This window comes from Bactrocera neohumeralis, chromosome 2 (genome assembly GCF_024586455.1).
Source record: "Bactrocera neohumeralis isolate Rockhampton chromosome 2, APGP_CSIRO_Bneo_wtdbg2-racon-allhic-juicebox.fasta_v2, whole genome shotgun sequence".
Taxonomy (NCBI): Eukaryota; Metazoa; Arthropoda; class Insecta; order Diptera; family Tephritidae; genus Bactrocera; species Bactrocera neohumeralis.
The window spans coordinates 86,848,919-86,875,062 of NC_065919.1; the positions used below are offsets into that span (position 1 = coordinate 86,848,919).

The 26,144-nt window shown below is 34.6% G+C and overlaps 1 protein-coding gene across 17 annotated transcripts in view; it reads left to right on the top strand.

Moving 5' to 3' along the window:
* LOC126764684 (RNA-binding protein Pasilla) overlaps nt 1–26,144 on the top strand; it is a 117,106-nt gene that overhangs the window by 22,600 nt on the left and 68,362 nt on the right. For 3 of the 17 annotated variants that reach the window (XM_050482389.1, XM_050482388.1, XM_050482392.1), the window contains exon 2: nt 21,990–23,276. The exons of 10 other annotated variants lie outside the window; for them this stretch is intronic. In XM_050482389.1, the coding sequence (XP_050338346.1) occupies nt 23,159–23,276 (118 nt within the window). In that variant the 5' untranslated portion in view covers nt 21,990–23,158. Of the gene's footprint in view, nt 1–11,518; nt 11,629–11,847; nt 11,869–21,989; nt 23,277–26,144 lie in introns of those variants that run through there. 4 more of the 17 variants (XM_050482390.1, XM_050482391.1, XM_050482382.1 and 1 more) reach the window with 4 other exon arrangements.

Consider the following 26,144-nt stretch of genomic DNA (forward strand, 5'->3'; position numbering starts at 1 on the left):
AAGGTGTTTTTTCTATAAGGTAAACGCTTGTTTACTTGCGCATATGTCACTTGCCTCCACTTTGGCTCCGCTGCGACACTACGACTCATTTATCACGAGTATTTTTATACATGTCTGCTTATGTGTTGATGTGTGTGCGTAGAAACGCTCGTAGTGGGCACCTAAGCAGCCCTCAATTTCGTCACAACCAACGCAACGTCTTCGTCGCGTTCGTCGTCACCTCCAACTCAGCTGAGTTCTGCGCTTCCTCTCCGCTTGTGCTTGTGCTTGTCTACCGATTGAGAGTTTGGCCTAATTAGCCAACTTTGTTGGTTTCTAGGCCGCATGCTGCAGCTCCGACTATTTGTGTACACTTTGTTTACATGCCACAATGCATTACACAGTTGCACAGTGCCAGTCTTTAGCCGTGCATTCTCCACCCCGCCGCATGCACCTGACTGCCGCCGAGGGTGCTGGCCGTTTTATGCCATCTACAAAACGTGCGAGTGTGTGTGTGTGTGTGTGCGCTGTGCATGCTGCATACACGCCGCATAACAGTTCTTTTCAATATCCTCTTGTCACATATTTCTATGCCACGGCATAAGCACTCTCACTTGACACGGATTTTCCATTTTTAATTTCCTTCCTCGTCTTCAAAGGTTTGCTGGCGTCAAAGTTATGCGCTGCTCTTTTGTTGTTGTTGGCATTTAACGTACATTTCTCATTTTAGCGTTTAGTTTTTGCCTTGTTGTGGAAGTGACTAAGTAATTTGCAGTTTTGTCAGCAGCAGTTTGTAATTAATTTGTCGAAGGGAAGAAATAAACGGGAATTAGGTTTATGCGCTGCAGTTGAGCGCCATTTAGCTGCATGTTACGCCTTATGTGTGTGTATGTGTGTATGTGTATGTTTGTAGAAGTAATTGCTTTTGCTTTGAAACATGTGTTCGCTGACAATCTTATTAGCAGAATTATGATAACAGATTTGCACAGTCTGCGTGCGTTGAAAAACAAGAGAAATTGGCTCGCGCACTATTGGCCTTACAAGGGGAAAGTTTAAGAAAATTGACAGCATCTCAAGAAATAGCCAAAAGTAAAAGGAGTGATAAGAGAAGAGTTTCAACTGAAAAGAAAACAATTGGGTATCGTGGACTACGGTGTTGAGATTAGAGATTGCAGAATCGGTAAAGTTATTCCGGTGACAAAAGTTCCGTTACGAAATATATAGCAGTATTGTGTTGCTATAAGTGCGGTGTATAATGGTTGCAGCATAACTTGACTTTTCTTCACATTGAACACATTTCATTTATTCTCCTTCAGCGTAATTTCTCTTCCGAAAACACGCCTTTTTTCAATAATAAGCTAGTCAAGTTATACTTTTATAGGTTTTTCTTCACTTCGATTTTTTTAATCCAAAGCATTTCTCCTCAATTCGGATTGTTCATAAAGCTCATCATTGCTATATTTGCGATAATTTTCGTTATTTATTTCAAAAAGTCGATATGTTTTACATTCAAATTTTCATTACAGTATTTCTAGACTCTTCTCATGTGATTATCGCATCAATGTTTCTCAACTATTTATTATACAAAGCCTTTACTTAGATTCTCCACTCGGTTTTGTAGAGACTGTTCCATTCATAATCGGAAAACAAATCATGTTCCCCTAAAATTTAGTGACAATTTCTAAAAATTAAAAAATTATTTTTAACTTTAGGCTCTTAATTTAATCTTAACGTGTTTCAGGAGCTAGTGAATCCACAGAAAAACCATTAATCGATAGATAAGATTATTGTGTTTGTGAAATTGGTCGAAGAGTTTCTGGGTTGTTTCTCTTTATTAGATAACACTCTGTCATCGGTATACAATTGGAAAGCTTGCAATAATAATTTTTGGGAGTATTGTGCGACTCCAAGCTTTTATTTTTTGTTCATTAACACCCTGAACAGGGTATATTAAGTCACAACCCAAGAATCAACGGCTACCCTTTAAATAAAATATTAGCATGACAAGCTGAGTTGATTTGGCCATAAACGATCTGACCCTTCGTTCGTAGATACGCGAACTAAACTTTCTGTTGTTGAGATATTGACCTGCAATTTTGCACATGTCTTTTCTTTCCAAGAAACTATGACCATGCCTTGGCATGGGAAACTTTTACTTGACCAGATATCTTTACCAAATGTTGCACGAATTATTTTTCAAAGCTACGTTACATTTTCCGAGGAATTTGTTCATATCGAACCGACCGAACCGATCGATGGCCGATATGTTTTACGGCCCTTAACTACGCCACACCAATATGGTCGCCTGCATGCAGTGAAACGCAGACGAGGAAGCTTCATACGTGCCAGAATAACGGGAGCCCTCCTGATGTCTCCTATCTGACATCTACACAGTGAGGCCCGTATGCTCCCAGTTAAGGAACATAAAGGACTGCTCTCCAAGCAGTTTACTTTAGATTGTTTTCGTGAAAACCATCCTTGCAGTCGCTTGCTTGAAACAGAACCACGTTCTAGGAACATGAAGAGGTCCTTGCTTAACTACGTCGACTACATAAGACAATACGCAGACCAGACTTCGGACGTAACCAACAGATGTACTGACCGCCATTCACAGTGGAGCCATAAACACCTTCCCTCACTCCCTTTATGTAAATGGCGTCCCGGCATGACTCTAAACACCTCTCTACATGCCCAGCTAACGCTACACATCTGAAAGCCCTCTCCCTTTGTTCCGACACCATCAGAACAGCACGTTCATCGCTGGATGACCTTGATGACAATTAATCCGAACCTTATCACCCTAACGGAGACTGGATAATTGTTACAAAAAAAAAAAAATAATAAAATTACCGATCAAAATCAAGATAAAGATCTTCATAAACGATTTTTTTCCGTATTAAGTAACATTACTGTGACTTGAAGGTGGTTTACATGTAGTATGTATATCAAACAACGTGTCTAGAAAATACTAGCACCGTTCGCTTGTTTTTAAATTTAGTTATATGGTATATGATTATGTATAGGTGCTAGGTTAAAGCCTTGGTGTAGTCAAAGTGGACGTTTTTTCTTGTTTTGTACCCAGATTTAACAATTTATGTGCTTACTGTAATTACTGTGGAATCGTTAAACGTATATCAAAAAATGAAAAAGCAAATACGCCTAAATACACGCTACAACAGTGGATCCATCTTAATATTGGCACAACAAATCATTTGGCTTTATTGTAATATTTTCAAATATTTATGAAAGCAGTGGTAAATTTAGTGTGATAACATCATCAAACACTCTTTGGTACACGCGTACATATATATATATATATATATATTTTATAACCACTCATATAGCACTCTAGCACTTCAGCATTAAATTGAAGTGTATAGCCGCCCGATTTGGCTGCTAAGTAACACAGAGAAGCCACCAAATGCTTGCCAGTGTGCCAGCGCGTTCAAATTCCTCTTCGAATTCGCTGTCTGGCAACTTTCCAGTGCTGCTCGTCGCTTTTCCTATTTTACTTATTTTTCGTACACATATGGTATATATATACTCACATATGTGCTGCTTACTAGTATGTGAAGCAACTCAGCACAACTAGGATTATCCATCGGCGCTAAGTAACGAAACAGATCCATGTGACTTTTGCACGTTCCATCACTTGTACACTGGCCTGACACGTGTGCTGCAAAATCGCGAGCCAAGTGTGGGTATTATGAAATCAAAGCGCTCACGTGAGCCGAAAACAAAGGCAGTAGCAAAAGCAGAAGAACAAAGCGGAAGAAATTTCGGTTATTGGAAAATTCGTGGATATATTTTCGGCAGATGAAAGTCAAAGCTTTTGGAAAGAGAGTGCGAATAGTGGATTTGAGGCTATTATACGCTCTCAAATCCTCGCTCTTAAAGCGCTTAAAAAGCTTTGCAGGCGGAAGAAAAGATTTCTTTAAAGAGAGAGTACTATGTGCAAAAAGCAGCGTTGAGTAATTCAAGGATGTGCGTACTCATTTGCTCATCCGTTATTGAGTCTTAATGAGTTACTCCACATTCAGGCATGTATACGTGTATAAACAAGTACGTACATATACACATGCAAATCCACAGGCTCGTTTTTAACTTCCGCTTTGGTATCTCTTCCGTTTCCTCGGCGTTGTGTTTTTCGTAGCAGTGCGCATGAAAATGAAAATGCCAAATACATGCACACAAAGCTTTTCGCATGTATTCAGCCACAGACACGTGGTCACATACTTGTGGCAACTCTCAAAGCAGAGAGCGCTCTGTAACGAGCGTATATAGGTTACGGCGCATCTTCATCATAACCTATTTATATATGTATCTACATATGTATATACTAAAAATATAAACAACACTCAGCTGGCTACTGTCGGGTTTCATTACCAAGTCCTACTTGTTGTTGTTGTTCATATTTTTTTTTGCTTGCCTGCAGGCAGTTCCTGCAAGTGTGCTTATTACGCTCGAGCAAGATTGGCGGCAACGAGTGCTGAAGTGGCCTGTGACTGAAACTGATTGCTTACTTCGTTTTGAGGTTAACTTGCGCATAATAACGATTGGGCACTTTTCGCACACTTTTTGCGGCACAAGCCATTTGCGTCTAATGCCCGCTTTGCGTGGTCCCCAAAGGTGCAAGGGAAGCATGTCATTTGTTTCATGGCTTGTAGGCATTCCGGTCGCAATTTCATGAAATGCGCCGCTCCATAAGTTAACCTGATCAAATAATATATAACGGCAGAATAAAAAAAAATATATAGGATTTCCAAAATGAGTACGCTGAGGCAAATAGTGCGTTGTATTTAACGCTTTAGCTGCTTAAAGTAGTAAAATTATCGAAAGTTCAAACTTTTGGGGACACTGTATGAAGTCTAAAATTAAAAAAAAAAATTGTGAGTTTTAAAATAGCAATCTAACCTAAAATTCGCGTTTATGAGTGCCTCAGTTCTATTATCTTCATATTTCCATTTATGTACTTCAAATCTCATAGTCTCATAGCCCAAAAATTCACTTTCTTAATTAGCTTTCGATTTCATTTCCATAAACTTATGTCGCTGTCTATGAAATCATTCCACTCCGCAACTTTAAAACGCAAATAAGCTAGAATTGCGTTCTGAAATTTAATTTTAGTTTTGTTTTTTATAAATTAATTAGCACAAAACTGGCTCAGCTCCACCTAGACACATATTTATAGCGACACAGTGTGTGTTACAAGCTTACCATATATACAAATGCATGCATGATTGAAGGTACGTACATATGTATGGATGTAGGTCCAGTTGTGAAGGTCAGGCAGGTGACTGCTTAAATGCCTCCAGCCGGTTTAGCATATTCTCTGAATTGATTTAGAAAACTAATATACATATTTATGGGCACTTATGTGCGTCCATACATATGTATGAGCTTTAGAATACGTATATGAAAAACGAGTTCCGTTAGGCGCGTAAGATAGTGGTATTGAACATTTTAGAACGCAGAAAAAACATTTTTAAATATTTAATTAAGTGAGTTGAATGATAGACTTTGTGATAAAAAAGTTGTCGTGTAATATGCATACATACATTATACATATTCATAAGTATGTCTGAGAAGACGGCACATACACAAATTATACATACCTATATATAAAAATGTCTGAGAAGACTCCATAAGCATCAGAAACAAATTTACCTTTTGCGAGTTCTAGCTACATTGTCTGATATAAAAAACCTAAGGTCACTTGAAAAATAAAAAGAATCTTTTATGAAGATCTGCATTGAGATTTTGCTCGATTAGTTTCTATTTTAGCGATATCTGTTCTGAACTGAGAGATTACAGTGCCGTTTTGGATGATTGGATGTTACGACTTTTGAATAGTTGTTTTACTGACAGTATTTGAATAAAAGAAAATTGTTTGAAATCCAAACAGCCTTTGATTTTTGCAAGTTTTAAATTTGTGAAAATGCCTTTCTGTGCGCATATATTGCAAAGTTTTTATGAATTTATATACATAGAAAAAATGTATAGGTTTGAACGCTTATTATTCGAACGGATAGTCAAAAATCAGCGGTTAATCGAATAGTCGACAACGAACGGTTAACGAGAGAGTTGAAAATGCGCGATTAATCGAATAGTCGGCGACTTACGTCTATCCGGATACTGTATAACCGAATATTGTTATTCGAACAATTCACTATACGGTTAATCCGGTTAGTCGATTAATCGAATACCAAGAGCTCTAATACATTTGACCGTTTTAAAAGCAGAAAAACAATTATTCAAACCAATTTTTTTCATTCATCATTCATCATGGCGCTTAGAGAACTTTCCTCACCTGTATGAATTTCTACACATGACTCCATCTATAGAGTTCATATACTGGGGTAGATAATTTTTGAAAAAAAAAAAGAAATCATCGTAGGATTAAAAACTACCGGAACCGAAAGATAAAATAATAAAAATTAAAAGAAAATAAATAAAAATAGTTTAGGGACGATCTGAGATCGGAAAAAGGAGGAGGAGGCAAAAATGGTTTATCTCGATTTGCGGCAAAACTAGGAGTCCTATAGAAAAAAGCTGTTTTATAGGTAATTTAGGGATCTATAACTTTTGCATATATACTTTTTCACATAACCTCAAAATTTATACGAAAAATTCAAAAGACCAATTTTTGAGATTTTTTCAAACATTTCTTTTTTTTACGAAATGTGGTGTAAACATACCTCAATTTTTTTAAAGAAAAAAATATTTATATTTATATATTTTTTTCTTTTAAAATATTTATATCGTTACATTATCCTAATAAGAACCCTAATTTTCAATCAAAAATATCCAGAGAAAATTTCAGATTTTTTTATGTGAGTCGGTTTTATGATTGCTGAAATCTCACCTTTCTAATGGATATTGGACCACTACTTTATAAAGGATGATCCATTTCGAGGTTCCTTACTTTTTTAAAGAAAAATCACAGAAACTTCATATTTAATGTTGAATGTTTACTATCATTCGAAAGACCATTCTTTAGTATCTTTTCTTTAACGGATGATCCATCCGTTGAGTCTAATTTTCGATGACTCGTTCGTGCATTTTGACAGGTAACTGGCGAATGACACTCGTGATGTTCTGCTCCAAGGCCTGAATCGAAGCTGGATTGTCCACATAGGCTAAAGACTTTACTCCACAGGAAAAAGTCTAACGGTGTTGTATTGCACGATATTGGTGGCCAATCGACCGCCCCGCCCCGGCTATAGTATATATCTGCCGTCCAAACTGAACGATCCGAATCAAGTTCTTTTAAAAAACTTCTTTATTTGTGAAGGGTATTCTAGCTTCGGTACTACCGAAGTTAATGTTTTTTCTTGTTCTTATTAACCGTACATATGTGAGTTAGTAAGTGTAAGTTTTTTCGTTTGATCCAAAGTGAAGATCGCATTCATTGCCGAGTTGAGGACATTTTTTGAATAATTCGAATAACTCGTTATGAATTAAACATAATTTTGTGGAATTTCTTTGGGTGCATTTGTGTAAATATTTCCTCAAGATTTCATGAGGTTTCTTTAAAAAAAATTCCAAAACTTAATTTTTTTTTGGCGATGCCGTATAAATAGCATTTTTAGTAGCTAGCGACATCTAGCGGGTTTAAAACTCACAGCAGGTTTCCACAAAACTGTTCTTCAACGAAACATTGCAAGTGGTCTCGGACACACCTAAATAAGAATAAAATGATAAAATGTTATTTTCGTAAATTTATAGATATTAAACAATTGATCCAATAAAGCGGAAAGCCTGAGTAAAATTAATTTACGCGCATATTTGTATTACCAAAAATTTATATTGAAGCACACATTAATTTACTTGTGTAAATAGTGCTTTATGGAGGATCCACTGTTTTTCATGAATCTTTCGTATTAATCAGCGACTGCTTTCCGCACGACTGTGCCACTTCTAAGCGCTGATGAATTGTTGCATATTTGTCAAAACGCAAAACAATAGATAATCCCAAGCAAGGAAGTAGTGCGCACACACACATACATATGCACATCTACGTTATAGATAGGCTGTTGTCAACAAGTTGCGTCAATGTGTTGAAAGTATTTATTCCCCATTGTTGGTCAACAGTTAGGTGACTGAAGCGATTGACAAGCGCGAGGCGATGCAGCAGATAAAGAAAATTTTGAAAAATCAGGCGACAACAACAATAGCGGTAACAAAGTAACTTAGTTGTAGTTGTTGTGTGAGCCTAAGCGTGTTGAGTTGCAGCGGCATAAAGGTCATTAAACGACTTTCGGGAATGACTAGGGAGACTTGTTTTTTATGCTTTTATTTTCTCCTTTATTTCACTTTAAGATTCTTATTTATTTGACGTAGTTTCTCTTTTATTTTTCAAATGAGCGGACAAAGTGCACAAACAAACGGTTTATGTATTGATGAGTTTGTTGTTATATTTGCTTTTATAGCATAGTAAATTGCAGTTGAACGTGATTAGAGGCCAGCTATGTACACATGCATGTTTTTGAGTGTGTGTGTGTGAAGGTTTGCATGCGGCGGTAGGCGCAGGCGCAGCTAGCCGATATGGATATGTGAAATATGCTGCTCAACGCTGTAGATACTGTAGCGGAATGCCTTACAACTAAACACAAGCATACATACATACATACATACATACATATGAATAGTAGTGAGCATGTGTGTGGCTGTTTGAGCAGTTGGTCGGGTCGCTGCCTGGTTGTGAGTTTGACCGATTCGTCAGCTACCTCACAGCTGTGTCAATGCTCACGTGTATTTTTTCCACAATAATTTACTTACGAGCGTGTGTGTGTGGTCGTGCGCTTGTTTGTGAGGATATCAGTGTGATATATAATTCACTCGTTATCAGTATGAAGTACTGTTGTATTTCACTACCGGAGTACTCTACAAAGATTCGATTGAAGTGACATGAAATCAACAAGTACCACTACATACACATGTACACAGTCGGCGGCGTGTAGATGCAGGAGTGTGTGTGCATGTGTTTTTGCTGACTTTCCGCCTCTACGTTGCTACCCCGCCTCCGTCCTCCTTCCGCAATTTCATGTATTTCCATGCATTTCATTTATGTGTCGCTTATCAGTTATACCACAACAACAACAAGAAGCGACCACAAAGTCATAAGCAACCACACAAAGGCAACAAAACACATAGCTGTAAAAACTGTTGGGTAGTTTCAGCAAGCAAGCAAGAACAACAGCCATAAAAGCAAACTATCAAACTGATAAGAAATGTACAAAAATAGGAACACAGGCACGTCCGTGTGGAGAAACCCACAAGCGAGCGTTGGGAGGTGTTGGAGAAAACGGCTATTGCTGGAGCGAGTAGAAAGAGAGCAGGAGAGATCGCATAAACAAATAAAGAGAAGTGGTAAAGAGCGGCGTCATGAATTTTGGGGGCGAACACTGCAAGTTGTGAGTGAGTGCGCTGCTGTTGAAACATTATTCAGCGAAGTGGCAGCAGGCGCGTTAACACCAAAAAGCCATAACGAAAACAATCTGAAATGACGACATTTCGGCTGTGCAAATAGCAAACACAACAGCCACCACGAGTGCCGTATGTGTGTCGAAGTGAATATGCGTTATTTTTAGTGTGTTTGTTATTGTTTGTTTGAGTGCCTCTCACGTTGTGAGCACGCTGCTGACACTTGTTTGGCTCCACCAGTGAATGTCATAAGCTCTGGGGTATGCTTTTTGTAAGGCACACACACATACATATACAAACAAATAAATATACATACATATGTATGTATATACAAAATACACACATATGCATATAAAATATATTCATATATGCATATATATGTATCTGTTTATTCATTTATGAGTCAAGATAAGCGCCAAAAGTGTCTTCTCTTTTCTCGAATCCGCATATACATTCTGTATAGCATATGCATGTATGTATATATCAGTAAATGTGAATAATTTGAACACACATACCATGCATATGACTATTAAATTCTGCACTTAGGAAATTTTCGTTGACAGCCGCGTTAAAGAACTAGTTACAAACTAGTTACTAATGAATTATTTACTTGGATTTAGATTTTGTAGCGTTGTCTTGGATAATAATCTACACCAAATTTCGTGGATTTCTTGTCAAATGAAAAAGTTTTCAATATAAGGACTTTATTTTGTTCGATCAATTTGTGTGTCAGCTTTATGTTGTAGTGATTGGATTTCGGCTGAACTGAGGGACAAGTTCGAGACAAGCGAGTCTAAAACATCAGGCTGATCTTTTTCTATAAATATACCTTATAGAATCTTTGCTGTTTCCTCCTGAATATTGCAAACATCGTGGGAACCTTAAGGGGTTACATGGGTTTCCTCGGGTAAAAAACAGTTTTTTTTTTCAAAATTTTTTTCTCATATAAAAATTAAAATATTTTATTAGAATTATTATTATCAAACATTCACTATTAACAAATTCTGAAATTTCCGGTGACCCCTCGGAAAAAAGATGCGCTCTAGTTGGCAGGATAACTCCTTACAGAATCATATAAAGTGAAAAATATGTATTTTAGTTAAAACTTAGAACTTGGTCGAAGGAAAAAAATTGAAAATTGGATTTTTGGCAGACATTTTTCACAAAAAAATTAAAATTTCAAAATAAAAAGATCTGTGTAAAATTTCATGAAGATCGGTTGAGTAGTTCTACTACTCAACTACTTGCTAACCGACTTCAAAACACATATTTTCGAGAAAAACACATTTAAAGGCAGCGCACTTAGCCTAACTAGCCTCGAGTGCACAAGTTCTCAAGGCTGTATCTCCGAAGTTATTACTCGAATCAACTTGAATTTAGGATTTTAGAGGTGTTGTAGAATTTAATAAAAAAATCGATTTTTTGAAACCCGTAAACCCATGTAATCCCTTAATATATCTTGTTCAGGGCACAAAAAGTATCATACATGCACATATTAGTGCTTAAAATCTAGTACTTGCTGGTTGATACTTTTAAATTTAGGGAAATCTGAACATTTGGTTATTAAAACATGTAAATACATATAAAGAGAATTTTTAATAGGAAAAAAAACTTTTTGACAAAAAAAAAAATGAGAAAACATGAAAATATGAAACGCATTTTTAATAGGAAAAAAAATTAAAAATTCTTATTACTTATAAAATAAAGGTTTATGTTATTTTCAATAGCCCGATAAATAGTAACAAAATTAAATTCATAACTCTTTAACAATCAAGTCAATTTTGTTATAAATTGAACTGCTCGAATTACTTCCCAACCGCCTAGTACTAGTCCAGGAACTGCTCTCTGCTACTCTCGGCACACGTATTTACACTCAATTACTCACCCATACACCTACAGCTACATAGATGAGTGTATTGCTGCTACACACACACACTCGCGTACACATGCGCGCTCTTACCACACCAATAGTGCAGCGCCGGGAGAGCGCTTGTGAGAGCAGCGCTCAACATTTCTACTTTATTTTCGAGCGTTATTTGTTTAATGCTTTCTGCTTCACCATTTTCGTTTAATTTAATTTCATTCCATTGCAATTCATTTTGTAAGTCAGACATTTCACGTTTTCCTCTACATTTTTGTTTAACGTCACGTCACGATACGAGTGTGTACGATTTGCTGTGTGTTTGTCAAAAAAAATTAACGAAATTTAGTTGCCCAATAAATGTGTGTTTAAAGCGCCTAATTTATTTCTTAACTAATTATATAAAAATATTTAAAAAATCTTCAAATAAAATATGTATAATAATAGGTTCATATTATAGAAATTTTTTGAAAAAAAAATATACGTGTGTGTGCATTTGAAAATTGTTAACTGTCGCATTTAGTGGATTTAGTGGAAGCTCGGAGTGTGCGTTGTGGGTGTAAGCTACATAAGTAATTCGTCGTGTGTTCCTTTGCTTGCATGTAAATATATGCATTTTATGCGATTATTGTTATTGTTGTTATAATGACGTTAATGGCGTCGTAAATTAATTTAAGAGTTATTCTAAACGGATAAAATTGCTTAAGTAATTTCTGGTTGTATGTTTTCGAGTACTTAATACATTGTTTAGTTATGTAAACATGCCATATACTTATGTGTGTATGTATGTATGTATGTATGCCAGTACAGGCAAGTGGGTGTAATGAGCAAGGCATTGCTTTTACTCAGATGGCGTTGAATATGTGTTTGTTTAAATGTTTTGAAAACTTGTGAAATCAAAATTTTTAATGAAGAAAATAATGTCTGAATTACTCACACAAATTTTATACTTCTGAAATTGCACTGAATCACCTTTTTCGTCTTACCTAAATTACAACGCCTAAAACCATACTACAAATACTTGGTGAACACTTTTTATATGCAAATAAGTAGAAAAATATACGAAAACAAATAATAACCAAATTTATAAAAATTATGAAAGTTCGAAAGTACTCTACTAACTACCTTCTATAGCTTAAAATAAATTATTTAAACAGTTAAACGCCTATAAGAGGCCTAAACGTGTTTTCTTGTGCAACGTTTGCGCTAAAAAGTATGCTAAACAAAAAAATTTCAAATTAATAAAATTTTGTTTTTCAGTTTTGTAATAAACTACAAGAAGTTTCTGTTTCAAAACCGCCTTTAACTTAACTGTCAGACTTCTTGTCTATTATTAATTAATTTGCGCCCATTAACAAGCAAACACAAAGCCGCCGTTTTCTTCAATTTCTTCAAACTCCAATGTTTTCTCATTTAGTTTTTCTTCTAATCGCCACTTCTGCCAATTGAAAATATTTCATTTCATTTAACATTCAATACTTGAAAAACAAAGTACAACAAAAACAATCACTTGAAGAGCAATTCCTCTAAACAGACGATCCACCCCTATTTGCAACGCCCCTCCCCGCGCTGTACTTATGCATTTAACAGTTAATTAAAAGAAATTGAAAGATAATAACTAAAAAAAGGGGGAAATCACTGTGTGACTTCAATGCGACACACTCCATTTTTATTACCGCAATACTGCGAAATAACAACAAAAACAATCAGTAACAACAAATACATAACATAGAACTAAATGTGGCAAAGTTATCAATGTCTATCGAAATGCTCGAAACTCGCAGCGGTTTGAGTGTATTTTTTGTCTTATTTGACGCATGCATATACATATGTATGTACTATATGTATGTGTAAAGTACAAATGCTATCAAAAATATAAAATATGTTTGTATGTATGTGCATGTAAGTATCACGCATATCTACTTATATTACGAGGTAGCGTTGATAGCGCGACTTCATCGCAGTCAGAAAATTATTTCAAGCAAGAATGTATGTAAATATATATGCATTACATACTATATATGTATGTATGTATGTACCTTATTAATGCAAGTAAATACACATTGTCAACATTTAATATTATAATTAAAATTAGGTTAAATTTGTGTGGGGCAGCTCGGGGAGTTTCACATTTTCAAAAATATTCCCTAATACCCTTGGATGTATAGTATATACGCATTATATATACGTACATATGTATGTATGTATATAGCATGTATTAGGGCTCTTGGTATTCGACTAACCGACTAACCGGATATCGTATTATTCGAATATTAGTATTCGGCTAAATCGTCGACTATTCGATTACCCGCTCACTTTCGACTATCCGGCTAACCATTCGTTGTCGACTATTCGAATAGTAAGTATACATATTTTGAATAGTATTCACCGATTAATATTTATACGAAGGGTTACTAACCGGTTATTCGAATAATCGGTTCTCAGGTTATTCGAATAATTTTAAGAGCACTATTATGTATATTATAAAGGGATTATTAGTTTTTCACGGCTTCAAATTTTATTTTGAAAAATTTAAGGAAATAAAAATTATTTTTATTGCCTGATTTAAATCCATATCATCTCTTAAATATTGTTCGAAATGCTTAAATTGATTCGAGTAATAGTTTTGAAGAAATAGCCTTGAAAAGTTGCGGGCTCGAGGTCAATTATATAGTCACTTCAAACTGTTTTTGTGCTGTGCTGTCTTTCTCGAAACTGTGTTTTCAAACTTGGTTGTCAAAATTTGCTGCGAACTACTCAACCAAAATTTCCACTTTTTAGTTGCTAAAAATATAAGTTTAACTTTTTTTCTTTCGTCCAATATTAAGCTTCGTTTTACTGAATTTGATTCTGCAAGGTGAGACACCTTTTTTCAAGGGACTGTAGTGAGTTTTTTTCTTAAAAAAATTCACAAAATCTTTATATTATATACAGTACTCGTATATCTTTAAAATAATAAAAAATTTGAAAAAAATATTTCACTTTTCATTTGACAAAAAAACACTATTGAAAATTAGACATTTTTTTTTGCTTGAGAAAATAACACCTTATGGGAAGCCATTCAAACACAAAACATTTATTCAGTTAACCTCAGAAAATCGAACAATTTTTGTTTCGATGCAAAAACACAAAATTTTTATTCAGATAACCTCAAAAAATCGATCACTTTGTCTCTCCATTCAAAAATTTACTGTTGAATATATGTAAATAGTTATCTGAACTGTTTTTAAATATAAGTTTAATTTCTTTCGCAATTTTATTAAAAATCTAAAAGCACCCAATGCGAAAAATGAGCTTTGAAACAAAATAAAGCTTTTAAATTCTTTTAAAGAAAACAAAGAACTGTATTAAACAGTTGTTACATACTTAAAATATTCTCTGCAAAATTTTCATATTTTTTGTTATGTACATATATACTCTTAAGAACCTTTTACGACAAAGGTTTATCATATTGTCATAAATTTTATCAAAGTCCCTCTAAGACTTCAGAGAAAAAGCTTAAATATTATTGCAATATTAAGGCATATGTGCATATATTAAGGTGTACATACATACTTATATTATATATTACTCTTTTTTTATGGGGCATGTACATATAGTCACATAAAATGCAAAACAACGTAACATCAAAAAAATCAAAATTGCCTTTTTGTTTTGTTTAGGATCGACTAGAATATACATACATAGGTATTACATACACATACTATGTACAAAATTTGCACTTTCTGCCAGAAAATACATAACATAATATTTTAACCAAGATATAACCAAATATTTTTTACCAATAAGAAGACTTTCGGCTTTATACCGCCTTTTTCTTCTTCTGTAACTTATGAAAAGTGTTGTTATGTTATTTTACATTTTAGGTGACGATATATACTTTTACTTGAATATATGCAAGCTGTGTCCACAGAATGATCGTACAAAACATTATAGTAAATATAGAGTACAAAATTATTAATATTAAAATGGAGAATAAACTTACTTGCTTGGGTTTGATAATATGTAAAATACAAGGTGTTGCATAGGGTGCGTGATCTGGCTATTCCAGACGTTATTTACCATGCTGAATAAATACTTTTGGGGAAGAACCTTGTATTCATGTCTGTTGAAGTGCCCTGCATACTCTATCACATTATATTTCAAATATTAATTCACCTCACTCTCGAGAAGATAACGTTTTTAAGCATATAAGTTTCATTAGGCAATAAAAAAGTACAATATTCAAGCACCTAAGCTTTGTAGGCTAACTGATGTGAAGTAGTGGATAGAAGAAAGAGAAATATTAGCTAAAAAGTAGAAACAAATAACTTAACATTTCCTTATATAAGTACTAGAAACATTACTTTTTATACGAAAATTTTGCTTGCGCTTCGCTTCACTATATGCACAGCCTAAAGCGAGTTGGAAGCGTACAGTTGCTACAATTTTGTTTCGTCTGATTGGCTTTGAAATGATTTAATATCTGGAGAATTTATTCGGACTTTTTGAGGAGTTTTACTGCAGAAACTTGGCTACTGATACTGTCGAGGATGCCATATATAGCGGTAGAACTTTCTCAGGCCAACGAGCTTTCTTCATGCATTTACATATAACTCAAAGTTGTCAAATATTCTTAAATTTCATTCAACTAAGTGTTTATAGGCAGCAAGTTGATTCATAATATTTTTACATCTTTGAAAGTTGGATGCTTTTTCTTGCAATTCGGAAATGTCACTGTCAAAAATTATAGGGTTAAAGAGGATGCCGCTGTCGCTTTTCGTTATAAAAAGAAGCAATAAAATAGCTTTAACTGGCGGTTTGTGGTTCAACACAATAAAAATCATATATGCAGATTTCGCATTTCAGTTGCTAGGCCCTTTGTTAGTGCCATTTGCTTGCGATTATGCTAATTTTTTGCCATTTTGACTTCGAAAATGAGAGCGCTGAAATTGAAAGTTATATTTATCCCAAGCAAACACACTCAAATACTCTCTAATTATTATGTAATGTGCGACTGTAATGTGTCGAAAAATCTTAATAATTTACAAATTCATTTGTAACAAAGCTTATAGCGCTGTGACAGCCGCTGAAAATTAGCCAAATCATAACGCAAAGCAGACGAACACAATGCGCGGGCATTGAAAAAACGAAAGCAAAAGCGATAATTTGGGCAATGCCGTCGTCAGGTGGATAAGTTGGCGCTTCTGTGCTAATCAATTTCGCCATCTGCCGACAGCAGACACACACACGTACACACTCACTCATTATACTATATGCATGTGTGTGTGTGTATGTAGGTGTATTCGTTTAATAAGCGCGAACTTTTTGTTCAGTTTGAATTGTGACTTGTAGAAATTTTCTGCATCGCATATTTTGAAAATGGGAAAATATTTGCAATCATTTTTTGGCTGTGACAGCCGCAGAGCAACGAAAAATATTTATTTGGCTGAGTTGTGGCTTCAAGGACACAACTTGTTGTGGCAGCCGCAGCATTGGGCGCCAACACCCAGCGTTGCAACTTTCGAACTGTTGTTGTTGTAATAAGAGTATGAAAAATGTGCCACGAGCGTAAGCACACACATACTTACCTATAAGCATATGTATGTGTTTCGGCGTGTGTGCGTGTGTGCATAAGTGCGCTTATTATTCGTCGTTGCGGAAGCTTGGCGGCTGTGGTGCTCATGGAATTTCTTGGCTGGCCTAGCTGCTTGCACCGCTGCATTCTGGTGCAATGTGTTGTCAACAGCATGCCACAGCAACCATTTCACTGTGTTTGTTCAATGTGCATTTGCTAAAAGGTATATTGTTGGCTTTTTTATTTTTATCAATTTTACTTTGGTTACTGCTGGCGCTTTTTGTCAACTTGCCAAAGCGATGAGTGTCAAGTGGTGTGCCTTTTTTATTTTATTATTTGCGGTTACATATGTGCTTACAAGTGTTCTTATATAACATTTATATGTATGCGAGTATGTAAGTTAGCGCTTATTAATTGAAAAGATTTTTTCAACGCTCAACTGGTTTAAATTTGAATATTTACTTGTTATCGTCTTTCCGAAGCCAATTACTAAGCTTACACGGTTCCTAAGCATACTTTGATGGCGTTTAGTTAAACACCTCTGAGCTCATCTTCGTTTGTTATGGCATTAGCTTGGCAGTGCATTCAAGTTTTACCGCTATAACCTCACAGGTTCTGCTTTTGCAGTATTGAACAATTCACGTATTGCTTTTATTTCAAATCTTCGCGCTGTTTTTGAAAAGCTTGAAATGCTAATCGGTTGTTTAGTGATTTTTGAGCAAGTGCGCAAGTCGGCGTTGCTTTTCTTTGTTGTTGTTTTTCGTTTTCAATTCATAAAAGCAGTTTGAATACTTGAAACTGGTTGTCATTTTTATGTATAAATTAATGATCAGTCCGCTTTAATGATCGCATGTTGAATTGCGACTTTGAAAGCGAAGATTACGGTGCACAAAATTTAGTAGCATCATTAGTGAGGGGCGTTCAAGAAAATTTATTACTAACCAGCGGCTGCGGTTCCGGTCCCTGCTGTAAATGCGGTAATAAATAGTTTTTGTAATTGTGCTAGAGATGATTAGCTTTACATATACATTTACATACATACATTTTAGGGAACGCAAATGTAACTATTCCAGTACAAAAAAATAATGTAAAAAAAATTATTTATTATTTTAAAAATGCTAAAGTCAAATAAAATTATATTGAATTCGTGTCGGTGATTTGAGGCGATCAGCAATAATCGATATCGATATATTACCCCATTTGTTTCAATAAAATTTTAACACTACTTTAAAGCTGAAACTATGCTTTTCAAGTAATGCTTAAATTTTGGGGCTATATTTAAAGAATACGTATTAAAGCTTTTGAGGAAAAAAATTGAAACTCTGAGAGCGCTTAACAAAGGCCCTCGATTCCGGTCTTCTACGTGAAAAAAATTAAAAAAAACATGCTAAAATTTTACTAGAAGATGTTGGCCGTACAATGAGCAACTATAAAAAAAATTAAAACTTTACAAAATGGCTTAAATTTTCGCCAAAATTTTGATGGTTTTTGGCCTGCCGAAATCACTATATCATTGTAGGGATAATTATATACGGAATATCCAGAAAAAATTTGAAGTTGATCGAATAAGTCTTCGATTTATCACTAAAGACAATTTGACATATACAGTTTTGTGCTGATTGAGTTCTCTGGCTTCAATTTAGAAAGCTGTAACTTTAAAACTAACTGAGCTGTCTATAAAAAAATTTAGTATCTAATTTTTAAAAGCATAACCTATCAAAATATTGAAATACAAGTTGCAAATCTAAAATAACTATAACTTTATCCATTGATGATTAAAAAAAAAAATTAACCAAAATTAAAAAAAATAGCCGATATAAAGTCTAATGAAAAAATAGATTAAGCTTTCCGTATTTATATTCCGTTTGCATTTCTTTTTTCGCTTTTAATGGTTATCATAAAGTTATGGAGAATTTTATCGAAATCGATAACACAATTATTGACACGTTAACGAAATACATGATATAAGCCAGTTATATACTTCACTAAAATTTTCCGTTTGCATATCTTTTCATTCTTTTATCGCTCTTACAAAGTTATCGAAAATTGTATCGAAATCGATAACACAATTATTAACACGTTAACGAAATACATGATATAACACTGTAACATTTTACGAAAATGTTCAGTACATTCACTGACATCTTTGGAATTGGATGCAAAATAATTTATTGTGATTCTCTGATGACTAGCAGAGCGTAACTCTATATTTGACATCCAGAGCATTTCGATTGTAAAATCGCTTGAAAAGCAGTCAATAAGTTAAAAGCTTTATTGTTGTAATGGCATTTTCATGTGCTCGATTCCACTTTGTAGAGAGCACTTTTCTTCATTTCTTAAATTTTAAGATGACCGCAGTGCTTTTGTCGCAGTTTGAAAGCAGTTTTTCTTCTGGCTCAAGCGTAATTTGTTTTCGTTTTCTTTGTCGAAGTCGCAATCTTCACATTTCTTTTTCGTGCAAGCCCAATTTTTCTCTACAAGTTCAACGCAGCTTTTGCTATTGTTGTTATGCATTGTCGTTTGCAATGGTCAAGGCCATTTCAAAGCTATAGCGCAGCGGCAAGCGAGCAGAATGCGAGAAATATTTTAACAAATCAAGCAAGCAACGAGCGAGCGCACAGCAGCAACAAATAAAAAAAAAGTTATGAAATTAATTACAATAAAAAATGAAGTATAAATATATAAGAGACCGGTTTAAACCTTCGAATAAGAATTCAACCGAATAAATTTATTTTTCTTAATACAAATGTTGATTTAAAAATGCTTGTCTCATCGCCCTCCAATTTTGAATACGCGCTGCCGAAGGGGATTTGTTACTGAATTGTTGTAATTTTGTTTACTATTACAAGTAGATAACTCAAAATCAATTGACAGCTGGGTATTTATTTCGGAGAAAAACCAGTTCTTATGACTAGGTGTGTGAGTAATTTGCATACGAGCATTTAAGCTGAAAAAATAACCACACATGATTTGGAAAAAAAAGAAATAATAGCAATTAAATCACCGCTCGTGTAATTCTACAGCGTTAGCTCACTCGAAATTTGTTAAAAAATACTCGCGTACGCCAAAAGTTTAGAAAACGCCCACTGGCATTTGCTCCGACACTTGTAATGTGCCCTCGTAGTTAGTTGTTGTTATTTTCGGCGCACGATTCTTTTTTTGCTGAGCCGGAAACATTGAATTTTAGTTACTTTGTGGTTGAGCGACGAGTTGGGGAAGAGGGGTTAAGAAGCTGCAAGGTTAAGTCATCCTCTAAAAAATTGAAAAAAGCTTTTAAAGGTTAAGTTTGAAAGAAGTTTTTTTTAATTGCTGGAACCACTTAGATATATAATAACAATAACTAATTTTTTACATATCTTAAAAAATAAATTGTTTTTATCGAGTTATAGTTATCGATATTTTTAACGAGTATTATTTATCGATAACTTTTAGATCGGTAATTATTTTTCATCTAAGCCTCTGAAGTCTTTTAATTTTACGCACTAGTGTTTTACGGAAAGTTCTAAACAGCTTTCGAAAACGCTCAAAAACAAATGGTTCGAAACTAGAATTAATTTTTTTTTATATTCGCTTTTCCGAATATTTTTAAAACTAAATTGATTTTTTTATCGAGTTATCGATATATATATATCAGTTATATCGATAACTGATATTTTTTATCGAGTTTTAGTTTTTGGATCGGTAATTATTTTTCATATAAACTTATATCGATAACTGATATTTTTTATCGAGCTTTAGTTTTTGGATCGGTAATTATTTTTCATATAAACTTACTATGTTAAGGCCCTGAAGTATTTTAATTTTACGCACTCGTGTTTTACGGAAAGTTCTAAACGGCTTTCGAAAACGCTCAAAAACAAATGGTTCGAAACTGCATTAACAATACACGCTCATAACTGGACTGGTGATCCATTCATTGGCATGAAACATTTTCAAAATTTAAAATTGGGTTTTCAGCTTTTTGTGTTTGCTTGTTGTTGTAAATACATACATACATACGTATAACTCAAAATAACTCTCATTCCAAAACATTTAGAATAAATCGGAAAGTTGTGGCTTAAATATATTATGAGTGTTTCAGACAGTTTTTTAACTCAGGCAATTAGCGAATTGCTTAAAAATTAACTGGAGGCATGGTTTGTGGTAAAAGTTAGATAATATTCTTAAGTAAAACAATAATTGTTCAGAATTAAAAAAAAAAAATATTTATTTTCGAGGTTGTTTTAAATCGTTGGTCAGAAATGTTGGAGAGAATATTTTTTTAAATTTATTTTTGAGTTGTAAATACAGGTAAATAATAGAAGATTTATAAATATTTAGTAAATCACTTTGAATTCAAAAACTTTTGAAAAGAAAAAATACTTAAAAATAGAGAAAACAATTTTTATATTTTCATTTTCGAAAAATTCTAAGAGTATTAAGACAGAAATGAAGCAATAAGTGCTTTTTTGAGCCCCGGATTTTCAATTGAATAAAATTTTGAATATTTTAGCGACATGAACCCAAAAAGCTTTTGACAAATACAAATGGTGTATTCTAATGTCTTTCGCTCGATCGGAAGTCTAACATATTTGCAGTTATTCATGACAAAATCTACTTCGCTACTCTTTTTCCCTCTCTCTGTACATGTATCTATCTCTCTTACTATTTGTCTGTGCATAAGAATGTAAATTTTTTAAGTCAGCTTTGTCCATCCAGTCATCTAATCGATAAATCAATCGACTTGCTGTTTAGTGTTCGGCTTGTTTTTTTGTTTACTTGCTGCCTCTTTTCAGCTCATTGTACAAATTTATTCGATTATCGAATGTGTTTACCATTAATCGTATTATATTACATAAATTACATACTTACTTATATGAATAATCGTACGGAAAAATATTGATAAATCGCCAGCGATTTATTACTATTAAATGTTGTCTTGTATTTAATTGTTATTCTTATTATTGTTATTATTATTATGCTGCATTTATTCATAAATATTTTTTTCTTTTTTTCTTTTTTCATACAAACAAAAATCAAATAATCGATTCGCACATTCAATTCCACCACAAAACCACCACTACCACAACCACCACCACCACTACCACTACTACTACTACTACTACTACTACTATATACTACTATAACTACTACTACCACCAACTACCACTACCATCCAAAATAAAGGACCAAATAAAAGCATCCCATAAACGTTTGCGTGTTGCATTTGCTTTGAGCCGACGAACTCATCACAAGATCACAAGATCAAAAGTAGTTAAAAAGAACTCAGTGAACGTCACAGCCACCAAACAAATCAGCCATCACAATAAAGTCATCAGACCAGGCAAAATTACCAGTTACCCAAGTCCAAGTCAATCGTAAACAGTGCATCCAAAAACCATAGCGCTGTCCGTAAACAAAAGCATAAAAACGCACTCAGATCGGAATAACGGTGCGAGATACGAAGCAAATGCGTTACAGTCCAAACAATTGACAGTAAGCCAAAGTGCGAAACAGCGCAAAACAAATCAAGAAAATAGAAAAAGCGAAAAGCTCGGTATTTAAGCTGTAACGCTTGAAAACAAGAGTATCCGAAGCCGATCTGATCGATCTGTGCGATAACTAAACGCATCGACTGCATTACATCGTCTCGCATCGATTTGTAATCGAAAACAAAACAAAGCAAAAATCACTCGTCAAATCGTCTCGCATTTGCATTTCTCTGCATCCACAAAATTGCTTCAAGTAGCAAACAATCATCATTGCGACACCACATTGGGCAGGCCAAGGGGGCGATTAATTAGAAAATTTGAAAACAAAAAACCCTCACTCACAAGCAGCTCATATGTGCTTACGAAGCAAAAGCGAGTTTTGAACACACATCTTTAGGAGCGTGAGAGAGCGAGCTGTTCACTAATAAAAATAACAAAACAGTCAAGCAGTCAAAGCAGAGATCGAGCGTGTAAGGAGCGTGTAGAAGTAAAGTCAAAGTCAGTCAGAGCAGATCGTTCCATAGCAAGATCGTACGCAGTTCCGAAATCGTATATTCGAGCAGTGAATAGAAAAGTTGGAAAAGACAAAAAGTAAACAAAGAAAGAAAACAGCAATCACAACAAACACCTCAGTTCAATCATTAGCAATCAACCAAATCCAAGAAAAGTTAATAACAAAAGCAAAAAGTTTGCACGTGCTGAACAATTATCAAGCAAAAGTAGGCGCACGTCAAAGCAAAAAGCATTAAGACAAAAGCTAACAGTTAAAATAAGCAGTAACGAAACCAAACCAAAACCACCACACTCACATACCAAATCATTCAAGAGCAGTTAGTAGTGCGAGTAGTAAAAATTCAGGTTAAAATGGCCGAAGACGCAGCTATGGAAACATGCCCAAGCCCCGAAATCGGCGATTCTAGAAAAAGGCCACTAGATTCCGATCCGGAAAATGAACAAACCAAACGCTCACATTTCAGTTCCGGTAAGTCTCTTATAAAATTGCCTCTATCATTTACAAAATCACCAAAAATAAAGCAAATCAAGTTAAACTAGAAAAAAGTAAGAAATCAGAACGTTAAAGTTAGGAAATCCCATAAACGATTATACCTTTCTCTCTCTCTCTCTCTCCCTCTCTTTCGCTGTTTGTCACATCAGGTTTACTTCAACATTTGTTTCTCAGAACTCTTGCTCTCATGTCTGCTCCTTGTTTTCACATCTAAACTCACCTACTTTCTCGCTTTTATTATCTATCCTTTACTCTCAACATTTCAATATGTTTTGTCAACAAAAATATGCGCTCCATCTCAACGCAATTAAACTGTTTCGAGGAGTTGGGCGCAGATCAGCTTTATGTAGATAATGTTTTTAACGTTTCAACATACATACTGCCGCCATATTTGTATGTATGTACATAAGTATGTGATGCCTTCACACGCCTCATTGTAATGCACTCATAAAAGCGCGCTCTCTTACAAACATTCATAGCATTGCATATAAACAATACGAAGTGCGACGAAAGATCGACTCTCTCGTTAGAGGCCTTGTGTTCTCTAGCGTTTTAACTCAGCGCTAGGAGTATTACGAAAATTAACGGTGTATTTGGGCACAAATTTATTTAAAATTTGAAATTTCAATGCTTGCGTTGGCACGTTTTCGAGGTTTTTATTATATCGCTCAGGAATCATTCGTTACCATATATGATGTGAGGTTCTTGTCTTTTATAAAATGTTGTGAGTTATAAGTAATTGATGTTCTCACGCCTAAAACTTGCTTCCATTCAAAAAGTGAGCTTAATTTTCTGACATTACCTTAATATCATTGTGTGTGTATAACTCGAATGAAATAACTCATTTTAATATAATGTAAGAAATATATATAATTAATTACATAATTTAACGCTTCATCAAGCATAAATTACGTAAATTATTTACATGATTTATGGCTATAACGGCATTGTGGAAATAAATGCCTCCAAATATTAAAATGCAATCGGGTTTATAACTCGTCGTATTTACAGTTGAGCATACGACATAGGGTACTCTTCTAAATAGGAATTAAATTTTATTAACCTGTAATATATGTATGTGTGTATACTTAGAGATATATAAAATATAAAAAGCTTGCTTTGTCTAAACTTCTAATGCTTTGTAAATAAGATTTGTGCGACACGAAGATACTCGTGGAACATATGTAAATTGCCTTGTTTTGATTGTGTTTAGTATATAAGTCAGTAAGTGATTTGATGGCTTACTCTTAATCAAGTACTACAGAATAGTGCTGGTTTAAAGTGTTCATTCCATATCACTGCCCAATTAGCTCTGATTGCCTCACATGCTGTCTTTAAAAATACTGTCCTGCTGCTCTAAATGTTTTCTCTAACTTTTTCTCTGTGCGTTAAAGCAGCAATAAAAGCTTCTCCACATTTCTCTGGTTGGAAACAAATACAACGCTGCGCTTGTCCGAATGTCGTACGCAATAGGGGTTAAGAATGAATTTCTGCAGTCTTTTACTACTTGCATTTAGGCGACCAGTGCTGACATACTTAGGTTGCCAAATTTAATGCTAATTATGCGGAACTTTATGCAATGTGTATATTTTTAATTTATGTTGTTTGCGGAATGGGGGTAACGCAGTGCGCATTTAGGTAGAGTTGCCGTACTTCTGCGAAGGTAAAATAATTTAATTATTTGTGCTAAAATTGGAGCGTCGCGGTTTGCTTTCCAATTTTAAAAACTTCAATCCATGAGGCGCTGTTAAATTGGAAGCAGGGTTTTCTAGGCTTCGTTGTTATATATTATTATTGGCATAGTTTTTTTTTTGACAGTTCTTTGACAATGCGCCTTTAACAATTTTGGTATGAGCTTAAAAAATGTGAAGTCCAAAGTGTCTAGTATCGACTTCACATAAATCAAATGAGAAAAGATAATTTCGTGAACACTAAAAACAAGCTTGATATCACCAGAGCTGCCAAGCACTGACAGCGGCTAGCACTACACCGAAATGTACCAGTTAATGTACTAGTTAGTTTTATCTCGCTCGCTGTTGTTTCTAGAGTATGAAGTGTCAATATTATAATACATGTGTGGTATACATACTTAAAAATATATGTAAGAATATATGCATGCAATAAAGTACATTTTTTACTAACTGACTGACGTTCGGTGTTCTTCAAAGTCAACGAGAACACGCTCGTCAACAATGCTCTTCACATGTTGCCATGTATTTAACAACTAGTAGTGAGCAATTAAAAACAATAAATATTTGAAGGCATCACATAAGCAATTGAAAATGGAGGCAACAGAATAATTAAGTGTCAGTGCAATGTGGAAAGGGCGAGTTATTGTGAAGCACAGCAAAAAGGGGAGGCTGCTATGAAAATCGGTCGGTTGTTGTTTTGTTGCAAGAAAATCTTATTGTAAGCAAATAAAAATATAATTTGTAGCAACGAAAAAATATTTTCTAATGACATAGAAGGCAAGTGTTAAAAACTTGGTGACTAATTTATGATAATTGAAGGTACTTCAACTTGGCATAAAAACGCTTAACAGCGCACTAATTAGTTATTGAATAACTTTGCTTGATATGGTATAATTCAAAGCTCAAAAGTTCATTTAAAATTTATATTATTTTCTGGGTCAGTCAGTTGCATGTTAAGTTATTTAAAATTCCACGCATTTACATTCGTGACATGACTTAGCGCTGTTGGTGCTGCCACATATTTATACATTTGTGGCATAAAATTTTCAAATATGTCATGTGATGCTTATTGCTATCATATGTACACCCTGGAGACACACTAATATAGAACTACATTTTCCAGTTGTTGTGTGACCCAAACACCTGTCACCCT